The sequence below is a fragment of the Balaenoptera physalus genome, assembly GCF_965194825.1.
Source record: "Balaenoptera physalus genome assembly, chromosome: 1".
Classification (NCBI taxonomy): domain Eukaryota; kingdom Metazoa; phylum Chordata; class Mammalia; order Artiodactyla; family Balaenopteridae; genus Balaenoptera; species Balaenoptera physalus.
The window spans coordinates 121,980,311-121,995,995 of NC_138882.1; the positions used below are offsets into that span (position 1 = coordinate 121,980,311).

Below are 15,685 nucleotides of genomic sequence, written 5' to 3' on the forward strand. Positions count from 1 at the left end.
CATCTGGGCAGTCAGAGTGAATATTTTCTTTTCTGAGTGTCTTCTGTGTTAGGCACTCGCCACCCATTATCGCAGTAAATCTCCCCCAAAATCCTGTCAGGTCAGTATCCTTCATGCTCATTCCATAGCTAAGAAGTGGAGGGAGGCTCAGGAAGGTGAACTGATTTGCCTGTGGGCATAAACCAGGATTTCAACTCTGGGTCTGCTTGATCCTTAGCCTATGCTCTTTTTTTTTTTTTTTTTTTACTATAATAGGGATGGTAAGTGGATGTCATCTCAAGGGCAAATTCCAGCTGATTGCTCGAGGCTGAGCAATGTGCTATGAAGGCTTCCAGGCCATATCTGGGCTCAGAAGCACATGGTGGATTAATGATGGCGGCCATGGGCGTAGGACGGAAAGGGGTAGCCCTGAGTCAGGCCTTTGTACTTCCTGAGCTATACCATGCTGTCACTCTTGCAGGCCCAACTCTCTCTAAGTCAAGTCTCCTACATCCTGTTCCCTTCCTCTGAGCTCAAGATGGTATTTTGTGCCATCTGGGTGTCTAGAATCTTGTCTCCTAATCAGGTCAGCTCCCCTGTGCATTGTCCCATGCTGCAACCCTTTTCAAAATTTTCAACCCCATCAAAGATATCCCTTTTGCATTGCCTCACAACCCTGCTCCGTGCTGATGACAGCTTATGTGATATGTAGATTATTACATGCCTACAGCTTAATATGTTCGTGTCTAGGTAACGTGCAGGCCTTCCTAATTCAAAGGAGTGACTCCAGCAGAAAGAAGTTCAGATCCTTGGGCAGGCTAGCTGGGACCTGTCAGTCTTTAAGATTACACCAGGCAAAGAGCTGCTGACCTCACACCTTTTCTTAGATGCTGGAGAGCCCTTGATATAATAGTTAGTGAGGTACTGAGGTATTGTAGGTCCACGCATACGGTGCTTAAAGAGGAATCTGGAGGTGGAGATGGTGTTTTCTTACTGTTGCAGTTTATGATTTCCAGCTGTTGCCCTGAGTTAGACACTACAATTAGGTCTAGGCTGTGGTTCTACCTAGTATGCCTCTGCTTTAAATTTTATCTCATAACCCCTTGGCAGCAAAGAATTTCAACTTTCCAAAGCTGGCCACAAGTTTGAAACAAGTGTCTAAAAGCAGTTGTTAGAGTCAAAAGATACAGTGGTAGTAACAACCGTGTTAAATGAATCATCTGTGGAATGCTTAACTGCTCACCATCTATTTGAAGTGTCTCAGTGTTTCTTGTTTTCTGCAGTAAAAATAAGTCAGGTTTACTCAAGGTATATATTTTCATTCCTTTCGCATATGTGACAATCTATTTTCTGAATTATTGGACTTCTAAAACACTGTGGGTAAACGAGTATGAATTTGAATGCAAACCACATCTGGAGGTGTTATTTTTAAATTACTGAATAAATTCTTTAGTATCATAAGAGCATTTTCACTTGAATATTCTATTAATATGTAACTTACACATTGTAATACTTCTAACCAAGAATAGCTGTTAACTTTAAAATCTTACTTTTAAAATTCTTTTCAAATAAGAAGAGAGCTTCCATAGGCTGAGGTTCCTAGCCTGATTTTTATGTAGAGTTGTAATTTTCTATTTTAGTAAATCAGACAGCCCTGTGGCTTAGTAGGTTAGCATTATTGCTGGTGCCCTGCTGTTTTTTCCTGGACTAAAAACAAAGAATAACAGAGTGAACATATTTAAAATATATCCTCTTGTTTGATGAAATGAGTAGCCCGTGTGCCAAAGTGAGACTATTCTGTGTGAGTGATTGCTTTTATCGCTATGGATGTTTTATTTATGTGTCACTCACATGTCAGGTTTTCTTTTTAATTGTATGTGTGAATTTTTAAACAGAGGAAAATAAGGCTAACTAGATGGAATAGAAAAGTATGAGTCCTAAAGAACAGGAGTCATACAACTTGAGGTCTGAATCTTCTATACATCTTGCCTGTCACCTAAACCCCAAGAACTATCTTAAAAAAAACTTTATTTTAAAATTTTGGTTACAGTTTCATTTTTGTTTTCTTAACAAGTCTACTGTTTAATCTCTCAGGATTAAAAAACAATTATTAATCTTCTAAAGAACTGAACAACAAAGGAATGTCAAGGGAAGGGCACAACTGCCCCATTCTCTGGGGGTATAGTAGCTACTCCAGTTTAACACCTAGCTTCAAAACAAAATGAATTTTTATATTTTCTAAATGAAATAATGTACAACCACCATCTTCATCTGAGCTTATTATAACTTTCAAACACAAAGCTTCATTTTAAGCTTGGTAAAAATCTTTTAACAGGAATGATGGCCGACCTTAATATGTAGTGTGTATCTTACAGGAAATGTTTTTTAACAATCATAACACAGTAATAATGCCATTAATGAAGTCCTCAATTTAGAATCTGGAACATTCTTCCATCAAGGGGGGGGAGGGGGAAATTCAGTCCAATGAGTCTGTCTCAAGATCTTCATCTCTTGTTTGCTCCACTTGTATTCTCTTTTCAGTAACTGGATTAATGCTTTGAGCCCAAAATGAGATATATTTTTTATTACTGTAGATTACATGTTGTTTGGTGCTCAGTTTCCATTTGTTCCTCTTGCTTGCATTTTCTATCTGCTGCTTCTTTCTCATGTTGGCCTTTCAGCATATTCCTTCTATGAGCAGTCTGAAAGTTTCTTCCACCTTTTCTCTTCTTTTCACCTTCTTGATCATCTCCTTCCTCTTCAGAATCAGAGGTTGATGTAAGCCCTGTTTTAGCTAAATTTTTCCTTTTTGATTCAACTTCTTTTTTCCCCTCTTTTTTATCTGGCTCTTTTCTTGGCTTATCTTCTTCCTTCTGGCCCTCTTCATCCTTTTTAAGCTGCTTTTTAGGTTGTTTTTCCTCTTGCCCTTTTTTCTTACTTTTGTCTTCTTCAGTTACCATGTCACTCTCCGAAGGACAGGGCTGTTTTACCATTTTGGGTCTGCCTCTTGGTTTTGGAATCTTGACTTCTGTAGCTGCAGGTCGTCCTCTTTTAGGACTCACTTTTAGATTAACAGATGCTGTTGCTGTAGTCACTACTCCTGCCTCCTCGGTTTCTACTTGTTTTTCTGCCTTTTTCTTTCTCCCTCTTCTGGCAGCTTTTGGAGTGGTTATGTCAACTGCTTTAGTCACATCCTCGTTGCTGGCTTTTTCTTCATGGTCAGTATCTTCTTTTGAAACACTAGTTTCTTTTTCTTCAACTTCAACATCAGATGACGCATTTGATTGTTTAGTTGATGCCTGTTGACTTGAAAAATTTCACTTTCGGATTGTTATCTATCTCCCATAAACCTTCATTAAAGCCTTTTCGTTTATTTGGTTTGCCGTACTTTTCCTTATTTTCTGAGTAAGGAAATATGTCCTTTGGGCCTAAAAAAGCAGTCTCGTGAGTTCCAAAAAAGAAAATGGGTAGTTTGTTTGTGGGTGGTTTTACAGCTCCATCAGGAACTTCATCTACTCGAGCTGGCCAATGAGGATAACCTTTCATCTTGGCGAAGATGAGGTCCCCAGGTTTGAAATCGCGAGTCATGTTTCGGGGGCGAGGCCGGGGGTCCGAGCACAGGGAGGAGGTGTGGCGGTGCGGACTGCGAGGGGATGCGGGAGGGCGGACGGCAGCCGAGGCTCCCGCGGCGGCGGGAGGGGGAGGATGCCTCGGGGTGTCCCGACGCGCCTGCCGGGGCCGCGGGCGCTGAGGCTGCGGTGGCGGGCCGGCCGCCTCTGCCCGCGTCCACGCAAGCCACCCGCGCCACCAGCTGCCGCAGAGGCGTCTCAACGGCTCCAAATAGCAACCGCCGCCGCCGCTGCCGCCGCCGTCGCTACGCTAAGAACTATCTTAAATACATTGCAGTGAGGGGCCCTTCTCCCATATGGACTGGTATTCTTTTCTATAATGAGTGTATCTTCTTTCATATAATGTAGCCATGAGGTGTTAACCAGAGTATTGTTTGAAATATTTTGAAAACTTCCAAATAAGGGGGGTGGTGGTTGTAGATTATTTCAGCATAATATTGACGAGGGAGTTTGAAAGATTTTTAATTTCACTTGTCACCAATATTTTCAGTTGTAATTGTCTCTTCTAAAGTGTTAGACATTCCTTAACTTGATGTTTCTGATTACCTTAAATTGCAGTCATTAAATATCATTTTAGTACTTAATTGAATATTCTAGTGTATGATTCACTATACTTTAGAAACTTGTATTGAATTCATGATACTGGTTTTTGAGTACAGCAGTGAAACTAGTTGAATTACTAGAGGAAAGCTCAGTGGTAATCTAATTGGACTACTAGTGAGTCTCTTAAACAGGTACAGAAAGAACATAGAATATCATTAAAATAAAAAAATAATTGCTTCTTATCAACATAACTCACCTATCACGTGGCACTAGAAGGATGTTATATTTGTTATTCAAATGTAATCATCTGGAAGACATTCACTCTTAGTGGCTGGCACATGGCAGGTGGTTGCCTAGTAAGTATTTATTAATGAAAGAACATATGGCTTCAGTTCCACCTACTGCCGATGACTCCCAAGTTAACATTTCAATTTGGAGCTCTCAGAGTTCTGACCCACATTTTTGGCTGCCTTCTACTCGTCTATGCCTGGAGGAGCCACAGATATTCTAAGTGCTCGATGCCTAAAACTGAATCACCATCTCTTCCTTCTAAACCTGTCGCTCCTCTCTCTCCCACTTGGTTATCAGAATCCCATGCTACCCAGTCACCCTGGATTCTTTCTTCTCCCTCACTTCCTAGATCCAGTTGTTTATACATCAAGTCTTACAGGTTTTCCTCCTTACCACCTCGCTGACCTGGCTACATCTCTCCAACTCCATCAGATCCTTAGACTTTCCACCTGAATTTTAGTTGGTCTTCAGAGGTGTCTCCATGCCTAGGTCAGTGGTCCTATACTTCACCCTACTAAAGCATTCCCCAGGGAGCTGGTTAAAACCGGAGATGCCCAGATCGTACCTCCATCAGTTTCTCATTTGGTAGCTCTGGGTGGGACCCAGAAATCTGAATTTCAAGCAGTCAGCCCAGGTGATTCTGATGCAGGGGGAGCGTCACATACCTCCATTCCATCCTGAGCACTCAGACACAGCTTTGCTTTAAAATATAAGACTTATCCATGCTCTTGATTAAAAATCTTCAAAGAACTACCATTCTACAGCGGTCATTTTCAAACCTAGGTCAGCGAGGTTCCCAGGGGTTCCTCAGAGGTGCCTCAGTGTATGTATGTGTAGGGGGGCGGGGGGAGCACTGTAGTGTGAAGATGGGAGTGAATTCTCCATGAAGATCTTTAGTCAACTCCCTCCACCCCTTCTCCTTCTTTAGTCAGAGCAGATCTGATATTTATTGAAGTTTAACAAGAGATTTTCTTTGGGAAGTCATCCTCTACTTAAAAAAAAAAATAATGATCTATAGAAGTAGGTTTCAATTTTTATTTTTTAATCAGGACCCCACAGTGAGAAATAATGTACATTCTCTATCATGGCCCAATACATACACATATTTTTGTGTGTAATTGAAACAAGTTTCATGAAACATACCATTACTATACTTGATGTATCCTGATGTTTTCTGTTCTATTTTATTTTTTAGAAAATTGCTGGTTGCAACCTATTAAATTGATTTCACAAGTCACTGATGAGTTGCAACCTACTAAATTGATTTCACAAGCCACTGATGAGTTGCAACTGAGCCTGAAAAAAACCTCAGCTCTTAACCTTTCTCATTAGGTTTCCTTTATGAAACGTGGAACCTAGAAATATTTTCTTAATCCTCCCATGATGCTGTATGACTCATACCATTCTAGGTGCTTGGGAGAGAGGTTAATTCATTACATACCATGGATACCTGAGGGCATTCACCTGATGAACTCCCGGTTGAAAAAGGCTTATGGGGTGTGATCTATACAATAAATCCAAACTCCTAAGAACTGCCCACAGGGCCCTTCCAGGTCTGACCCATGTTCATCTTTCAGAATTCATCTTACTTCCCTAGTCACCTTCCTGGGTTAAAACCATCCTAAACTGTTTGGAATTCCCCAAGTACATCATGCTATTTCTCACCTCTGCACAGTCATTCTTGACCTTCAATACTCAGCTCAACTGAGTGTCATTCCACCTGGCACCTTCCTGGATAGTAATCAGAATCATCGCATCCTGTTTCCCTGCCTGTCAGTGCCCGAAGGGCAGGACAGCACACTGTTTGCCTCAGCAAGTGCTGCAGCTAATGCGTTACCTGGCCCCGTGTGGGCTCTTAATAAACTTCAGTTATGTTCAATGGACTCATCTTCTCTGCTACTGAGTCTGGAGCTCTATACTTCATGCTGAGGACACAGACAGGTATGAAGCACAGCCTACATGCTCAGGAAGCTTGCAACAGGCCCGAGAGACAGGACGTATGTATTAAAAACTACCTCAGAATAGCACAACGCTCAAGAGTTTGCATGGGGGAATCAGGCCTGGGTTCAAATTCGAACTCTTCTATTTGTTGGCTTCTGACTCAACCTAGGACAAACTCTTGAGCTGTTCTGAAGTTCAAATTCATCATATGTGAGACGGAAAATAAGAGTGGCAACTTCACAGGGCCATGAGTTTTAAACAATGGGTGTATGTAAAGCTCTAAGCACACTGCCCAGCCCAGAGCTCTTGGGAAATGTTAGAGTGGAATTAAGCAGGTAATATGCCCAGTGCTGTGTGGATGTTGTAGGTGGAAAATGCCACAGGAGTTGAGAGGAGGGAATGGTCACTGTGGGTTGGACGTATGGGAAAGGTCCAGTAGAGGAGCTAAGCTTAGAATGAAAAGTAGACCTTAGATTAGGAGCCAGGAAGGCATTCCTGGCAGGGCGAACCAGAGCGCCAACCAAGGCCAGTGGAGGACAGTATATGCCTTGCCTGTAGACTAGTTTCCCTGCTAGTGTTTGTACATTTCATTTATGCATAAGATGTACTCAAACATTCTTTCCAAATAGAAGCTGAAGGTATTGATCTGAAGGTGATTTTCTTGTTCTAAAGAATTCTGCCCCCTTTCTCTTTTCCATGACTTTTTTGCCAAGTGTGTATGGAATCTACAATTTTGCTGACAGGATCAGCTTGATTAAACCATTTTGGTCAGCATAGAAAAATGGTTTGTAAAACTGGCCATGCATCATAATCACCCAGGGAACTTTTTAGTCCTACAGATTTCCATGTACCACCCCAGAGAGTCTGACCATTGGCTCTGATCTAGGACCAGGTGATCTGCATTATTAAAAAACTCCTCTGAGAATTTGGTGGCCAGCCAGCTTTGGGAACTGCTAGCTCAGAGGATTCATCATAATCAATTTTTAGCCATACTGTCTGATAATGGTGTCTGGGAAACCAATACGTCGAATTTGTTTGAATTTTATGGGGAGTTGAAACTCATAGTTTGTAGAATTTAGCAGTTTTCTACTTGGAAAAGAGTTCAGAAGCCACTTAACCCTCTCTCTCTCATTTAGGAAAAATCTCTTCCCTTTGTACATCTCAGGATGATCTGGGCAAAGTAAATACCCTGGCTAAGGGAGGCTCTCTGTCTGCCGAACAACAAATTCCTCTCCTAATAGCTTCATTTTCTTAAAAAGAAGTCTTACATTCAAATTCTGCCTTTTGGTACTTTTCCATTTGTCTCAGGGTGACCTTCATGATAAGTCATGCTTCTCTCTATGTGATGGCCCTTCAGGTCTTTGGGGACAGTTAACATAATGTGGTTTTCCTTTGCCTTTTCTTTTCCAAGAGAAACATGCTTGATTTCTTCCATCAGTTCCCTGATAGATACCTTTAGATCTGCTCCTATTTGTTAATGCCTGATTTAGGGGGGGGAAAAAATGATCCAGGCTTGGCATATGTCTCTTTGAAAGCCTTGTTTGGTCCCAGCTGTCTTGGTCTGAGCATTGAGTTTAAATACTCAAAAAACATTCATCTTAGTTTTTTCCTCTAGAATTTTTGGGAAATTGATAAGGGACTGAGTGATATATATTTCTCAGGATGTACCCTCTGCCCCTCTTTTTTTTTTTTTTTTTTTTTAATTTTATAGCTACTTTTTTAAATTTTTATTTATTTATTTATTTTTGGCTGTGCTGGGTCTTCGGTTCGTGCGAGGGCTTTCTCTAGTTGCGGCAAGTGGGGGCCGCTCTTCATCGCGGTGCGCGGGCCTTTCACTATCGCGGCCCCTCCCATTGCGGGGCACAGGCTCCAGACGCGCAGGCTCAGTAGTTGTGGCTCACGGGCCCAGCCGCTCCGTGGCATGTGGGATCTTCCCAGACCAGGGCTCGAACCCGTGTCCCCTGAATTAGCAGGCAGATTCTCAACCACTGCGCCACCAGGGAAGCCCTGCCCCTCTTTTAAGAACTGGGACAGACAGAAACATTTGTATGTTTCTGACATCTCCCACATTCTCCAAGAATTCTCCAAAAAGACGGATTCCGAAGGCCAAAACCATTCCTGACATTTTCTTCTCTTTTAAATGTTTTTGGGGACCTCATATCTGCTGCTGCTGACATACAGTAAAAACCCCCAAGGAATGAGCTGTTTAGATAAGCTGTGCCCCCGCTCTGAGATGTGTTTGGAGGTAGAGCTTGGCCGCCGGTGGAGGAGTTGGGGAGCTGCAGTTTCCCAGGGTCCCTGCTCGGAGTGCAATCATCACCTCAGACAGCACCACTGAAGCACCCATCAGCAGCGCAGCGTGTGGAGGCTGTTCTGTCAGAGACTTGCCTGTTGTTGTTATTGGAAACAGTGTAAAGAAAAGGTCAGAAGATTTTTTTTAAAAAATAAATTTATTTTATTTATTTATTTTTGGCTGCGTTGGGTCTTCGTTGCTGCGCATGGGCTTTCTCTAGTTGTGGCGAGCGGGGGCTACTCTTCGTTGTGGTGCGTGGGCTTCTCATTGCAGTGGCTTCTCTTGTTGCAGAGCACAGGCTCTAGGCACGTGGGCTCAGTAGTTGTGGCTCACGGGCTCAGTAGTTGTGGCTCGCGGGCTCTAGAGCACAGGCTCAGTCAGTAGTTGTGGCGCACGGGCGTAGTTGCTCAGCGGCACGTGGGATCTTCTCAGACCAGGGCTTGAACCTGTGTCCCCTGCATTGGCAGGCGGATTCTTAACCACTGCGCCACCAGGGAAGCCCCAGGTCAGCAGATTTTTGTTGCTCTTCTTACCTGTATTTTTGTTGAAATTCTTTCTCCTTTCTTTCCTCCCCTTCCCTTCCTTCCTTCTTTCCTTCTTCATCTTTTTTGCTTCCTCCCTCCCTCCCTCCCTCCCTTCCTTCCTTCCTTCCTTTGCCAGAAATTCTTTCTGTTAGCAAAGCAAAGAATGACGTGGTTGTGATATACCGTATGCAGTTTCACAGTGAGATATGATATTCTACGAATGAGACTTTAAAGGTCAGAAGTACCCTCCCCCCTTCCCCATCACTTACTTTAGAAATAATATCCTTTGCAGCTCACTGCTGAGCAGCCTAGCACGAGAACAGGAGCACAGGCTCTGGGGCCAGGCTGCCTGTTCAAATCCTGGCCCTTCCACTTATCATGGCTTTGAGCAGTTTACCAATTTCTCTGTGGTTCACTTTCCTCAGGTTTAAAATGAGGGTTTTATATATATAAATGAGGGTTTTATATATATATATATACATATATATGTATATATATATGTGTGTGTATATATATATATATATATATATATATATATATATATATGTAATAGTACCTATTTCCAAGGGTTGCTATGAGGATTAAATGGTTAATTCATATAAAATGCTTACAACAGTGCCTGGTATATAACCATTGCTCAGTGAAAAGTGTGTCAGTGTTGACTGAATGAATTATTTTATGAAATTCAATGCAAAAGGAAAATGTATGTGAAGTACCACATTATGACAAACAGGGCATCAATTTGAAGATTTATTTAGAGTGTTTAGGTCCCCTGATTAATCCAAACTAGAGTTTTATACTAGGGAAAAAAGCTTTAATGATTTTTAAAAATCCAATTTTAAAAACAGTCTTTAGGAAAACATATTGGCAATTTACTTTTATCCTTTTTTCTGATGTGTGTGTGTGAAATATATCATTCAAACAAAATTATATAAGATATATGTACAGTTTAAAGAATAACACTTAAAAGAATATTAAAAATGTAAAACACCTGTGTACTTGCCACCCAATTTAATAGAACATTATCAGTGTGTTTAGAACCTCCTTTGTGCCCTATCCTGGTGGCCCCCTCTCTCCTGTAGAAATAACCATATTATAAATTTCATGTTAATCATCTTGCTTTTCTTCATGGTTTTATCACGTATGGTTATAATATTAGACATCAAATTATTTAGATTCACTTTTTTAACTATACAATTAACATTGATTTTGATTATTAGTATACCATTTACCCTTGAACAACAGGGGTTTGAACTGAGCAGGTCCATTTATGTGCAGATTCTTTTCAGTAAATACATGCTACAGTGCTACATAATCTGATCTGAGGTTGGTTGTATCTACAGATGTGGAATCATAGATACGAGGGCCAAATGTAAAGTTATATACGGATTTTCGACAGTGCAGGGCCCCTAACCCCTGTGTTGTTCAAGGGTCAACTTATCTGGATTCATTTCCAGCATCTTAATTTTTTCTTTATCCCATTTTTCTATGTTTTCCCCCTTTCTTATGCATTGAGACTTTTTTTTTCCTTTCCTTTACTTGCATCCTTCCCCCTCCATTGGTTTGGAAGTTATATACACTATTAAATTTTGACATGCATATTTAACTAAGTATAAAGTTTATCAATATTTCTCCCTCCTACCCATTAACACAAAAACCTTGGAACACTCCCACTAGGATTTCTTTGGAATTCTGCAATCTCACACAGAAAGGACTCTTCACATCAAAGTTGGTAGCTACAGCTTTTGATGTCTGCTTTGTTTAGTTTTTCCCTCCTGACAACATAGTAACCCTGTCTCAGAAATGGCAGAGAGAACAAAAGTGTTACTGTTATGGGAAATACAGACCATTGGAGCTGGATGCAGCCTTAAAGGTTATCTGAATTAGTGTTTTTCAAACTTTTTGACTAATCCCAACAGTCAAAAATAATATTTTATTTTATAAGCAATGCACACATAAATATAGTATATAAAACTGAGACAAAAGTTTCATGAAACAACACTTCTCTTGGTCTGTGTAATATACTCTGAGCTATTCCATTCCATTTGCATTTCCATTCTTTCATTAAAAAAAAAAAGAAACTTTTCCAAATTCATTAAATTGATTGCATACTCACTAAGGTGCCTTGGCCCACAGTTTGAAAAGCCCAGAACTTGCCTAACATCCTCAATTTACAGTTTAGGAAGATGAAGCCCAGACCGATGACATGGATCTCCCAGAGTTGTACAGTAAGTGAAGAATTAGGACCCAAATCCCTGATATTTTATCTCTAAGTTCACTTCTTTCTTCACATATGTCAGCCAAACCAAAAATAATACAGGATGGAGAAAAAAGGGAGCCATTGGAGAGCTGTAGTTATGAAATGGGAAATGAAACCCCCTGAGAACTCCTGCACGTCTACTTTTGGCAGATGTCTTTGACAAAGCATCTCATGATAACCACTGCTGAGTGAACCCAACACGGGATTAGACACCACTTTTCATTACCTCTGACTCTTAACAACCACTTTGTAAGTCGGGATCATTATCCTTATTAAATAAGGGAACGGAGGCTCAGAAGAGTAATTTGCCTTACTAGCAGTATGTAAGGTGAGGAGCTGGGCGTAGCTGTCTGACCCCATAGCTCACGGAGTTTCACGGCCTCATACTGCCTCTTTATAATTCTTGACTTGACTTGCTTATTATTATATCTCTCAGAAGGAAGATAAAGCGCCAAGAGGAATACTGTCCAGGTCTGACTCTAACCAGGAAGAGTAACTAGTTGGTGATATGGTTCACAGACTTGCTTGTTCGTTCTCTCTCTCCCATTAGCACTTTTGTTCCCGCACCGCAGGGTCTCCGCCTCATTCACTGTCTAGCACAGTTCTTGGCACATTGAAACCTCACAATGACTATTTGTTCAGTGGATAAGTAAGGACCTTCAGAAATCATAAGGACTTTGGGAGAAAGAAACCACGTCCCAGGCAGGTCCCATAGTGGCCCAGTGTACAGCCTGTGGAGGAAGACTGCCTAGGTTCAAAATTCAATGTCCCTTACAAGCTATTTGCCTGTAAGCAAGTTACTGAACTTCTCCTGTGCCTCAGTTTCCTGAGGATGATAATGATGTCTATTTCAGAGTGTGGTTCTGTGAGTTAATAAAGGGAAGCGTTGATGTGTTAGCTGTCATCGTTATCTGATGTTACCATGACTAAGTAGGGAAATATTGAACATGTGTCTCATATTTTAGGAAAAACAAACCAGAAAGTTTGAGGTAAGCTAAGTATGATCATATGGGTAGAGACTCAGAACAGACCCCCCCTTCATGTGCCATTGGTGCTAAAATTATGCTAAATAAATAAATGTGCTAATAAAAAGCACACCTCTATCTCATCATGAAAGAGAAAGATTTATTTCTGACAAAAATATCTCAGCCTAGAACAGATTATTAGGCAGATAGCCTATGAATATGTCAAAAAGAATTCAGTGCTTACTCAGCATCAACATGGATTTGTAAAGAATACAGTTTTTGAGCAGGTGACTTGATTAAAAGACTAGGAGACTCCCATAGATGCAATGCGTCATATTTTCAGGAAAGCATTTGGAATGTCTGATTTGGAGGACAGCAGAGTGCAGGGTTAAGTGTGTGAGGCTTCCTTCCCCACATAGACCCTGGGATTTGGCCTCAGTCTTCTCACCTGCAGAGTGTGGATAATGACCGCACAGCTTCCTAGTGTGATTAGGAGAACAAACAGAAATAAGGTCCATGTTGTGTTCAATAAGTAAGAGATAAACGTAAGCCCCTAATTACGGTACCTGGGTAAGCAGATAAGAAGGTGAAGTGGAACGTGGTTAATAGCCTGTTTGCTTCTAACAAGCCCAGTCTCAAATGCTCAGAGGAAGGCTGGAAGTTTGCTTTGCAGTTGTCAGAACAAATCCTCAAGGTCCCTTGACACCACTGACCGAAGACCGGGCGAGAAGAAACCCAAATAATTAGCCTGAGGTCTGAGTGCCTGTTGCTTCCTCTCTCTCCCTCCAGGGGCCTTTGTCGTGTGCTGGACACCAGGTCTGGTGGTTCTGCTGCTCGACGGCCTGAATTGCACGTGGTGCAACGTGCAGCATGTGAAAAGGTGGTTCCTGCTGCTGGCGCTGCTCAACTCCGTCATGAACCCCATCATCTACTCCTACAAGGATGAGGACATGTACAGCACCATGAAGAGGATGCTCTGCTGCTTCTCACAGGAGAAGCACCCGGAGCGGCGGCCCTCCCACATCCCCTCCATGGTCCTCAGCCGGAGCGACACGGGCGGCAGCCAGTCTATGGAGGATAATAGCGACCGAGGCCAGGTCTGCAACAAGAGCAGCTCCTAGGCTGCAACGCCCCTCTGCCTGGCCCAGCCTCCTCTGGGAGAACTGTTCAGAATGGTTACCTGTCTCCAACTAAGCCCACGTACAGTGTTATCTGAGCTCTGAATGAGTCACTGGGAAATTTTTTTACAAATTGTTTTTCATCATTTTAAAAGCATGGGCAGGAAAGAGAGGACACGATGCATTTAGAGAAAACGCACAGAAAGAGGGAAGGCAGCGCCGTGGATTCCTGCCTGACATCCTGTGAACCCCTTGGAGCATCGCCCACCAGGCCGTGCATCCTGGGCTCTGCCACCATCTTGTAGCCATTCTCGCTGTGTTTCCAAAGGATGCTGTTAAAGGGCTTAGGCCAAAATAAATAAAAATGTTACTTGAGCCACCTTATGTAGCTGCTTGGAAAACCTATGTAGTTCTTTCTGCATACATTTGAAATTTTAAAAAATGCTTCAGCAGTGATGTTTTTCTCCTCAAACAAATCATGGCCAGTAGCTAGGTGTTCAATAGGAATCTCAGAATAACAAATCAGTCAGGGCTCCAGATTAATTAACTTGATTTTTAACTGAAAGAACATTCTGAGGAAAAAGATTTACTTTGAAGTAATAACAAAAAAGGTAAATGTTAAAAACTCTTCTTGCAGGAAAAAAAAAAAAAGAGGCCTTGATATGGTCCTCTCAGTGTGCGTGCGTGTGTATACACACCTGTATATTTACACACTTCAAATTTGTATTTAAAGACATCACAGACAGTGATGGTGAAATAAATTCACTGACCACCTAGACTTTCCAGTCTAGGACTACAGTTGTAGAAATGACCTGTTGTGCTCTAAAATAGAAAGAGGTGATTTGTTTGAAAACAGACATTCAGCAGGGTAGAGAAGTATATTAGCATGCGGACTGAGTTCCTTGCATATAGGATCAAACATGAGCTTAAATGAGTCTTCCTATCCAGTTCCTTCCATGCCACTGGTGACTTGTCAGATTTAGTATTTAGAATAATTTTCACACCTCATATTTTACCCACAATTATTGACATGTTTCCACTACTTGTTTTACTTGTGGACTGAATTTTGATCTGTGTTCTATTTAAAAGTTTTCTCCTTCAAAGACCTAAGCAGGCAACATGAAAGGCAAGTCAGTAAGAAAAAAAAAAAAGTTTTATATACATAGGCTACTGACCAGAGTTTTCTATGTAAAGCATATAGAATATCTTCTGATTCTAAAATGAGAATAACTTCAAGGCAGATATTATAGTATTTATGTAGTTTGCAAAAGAAGTTTACATTTTTTTTTGCTATTGTGGTGTAACATTTATGTGCAAGAACTACTTGTAATAAAAGGATTTGAGAAGTCATGCTTTTAGATATAATGGCCTAAAATAGAGAGTAGTATGATTTGAAGGTATAGATTTCACAAACTGTGTAGTAAGTGGGTCTATCTGAAGCTTATACCAAAGCTACCTATAAAATAAAATAAAAAAAGAGGATCTGTTTTCTATTGTTGGAGGTGCATTATTACTTTGTGTATTTTCTAAGTAAAAATATAATTTGTGGTAACTATAGCACATGTTTCTATTGCAGAAGAAAAATCAGATTTGCCAGGAAGTACATACTCTCAGTGTTTTATGTAAGCATTTTGAATCTACAGCTGGGCAAAGGGTGGAGAATTGAGATTGAATTTCCATCCCTGAATAGCTACTAAGGGATCTTTAAAGGTTTTATTTTGAGCAAAGCACAATTTTTAGTACCCTGCAGCAGAGTGTCATGTTCAGAATGGTGTCTGGAGGGGATCCAACTATGGAGACTCGGGGTGGAAATATATAGCTTTTGTTTTTATGCACACACATATCTCAGCACTGGTGCAAGAGTAGAGGAGTCACGTATATTTGCAGATGACAAGTGCCAGCCATCACAGGGCTCACCAAGAACACAGCAAACCCATCTCTTAGTTGGGAAAAAAAAACAAGAAAAGAATGTTCCTATTCAAATCCTAGGACCCCGAGTTTATCTGCAAGTCATTGTGATGATGGTGCTACAAATTTGATCTAGACTCTTTCAGACCAGCCCTTGACTCAAAGCATGGGCTACTCCCAAGCTAAGCAAGCTTTCATTTTCTCCTTAGATTTGTAGCACTGTCCAAGGTGTTC

General features: G+C 41.3%; 1 protein-coding gene and 1 pseudogene across 7 annotated transcripts in view; one reads left to right on the plus strand and one right to left on the minus strand.

Annotated features, from left to right (window-relative positions):
• The window catches only part of LPAR3 (lysophosphatidic acid receptor 3), a 93,132-nt gene that overhangs the window by 60,709 nt on the left and 16,738 nt on the right, over positions 1-15,685 (plus strand). For 3 of the 6 annotated variants that reach the window (XM_082450960.1, XM_082450961.1, XM_082450962.1), the window contains exon 3: positions 13,215-15,036. The exons of the other annotated variants lie outside the window; for them this stretch is intronic. In XM_082450960.1, coding sequence (XP_082307086.1) covers positions 13,215-13,546 — 332 coding nt within the window. In that variant the 3' untranslated portion in view covers positions 13,547-15,036. Of the gene's footprint in view, positions 1-13,214; positions 15,037-15,685 lie in introns of those variants that run through there. 6 annotated transcript variants of the gene reach the window in all.
• Positions 1,981-3,875, minus strand: LOC309655649 (PC4 and SFRS1-interacting protein pseudogene; annotated as a pseudogene). Its single transcript has one exon. The product of its transcript is annotated as a PC4 and SFRS1-interacting protein pseudogene (transcript).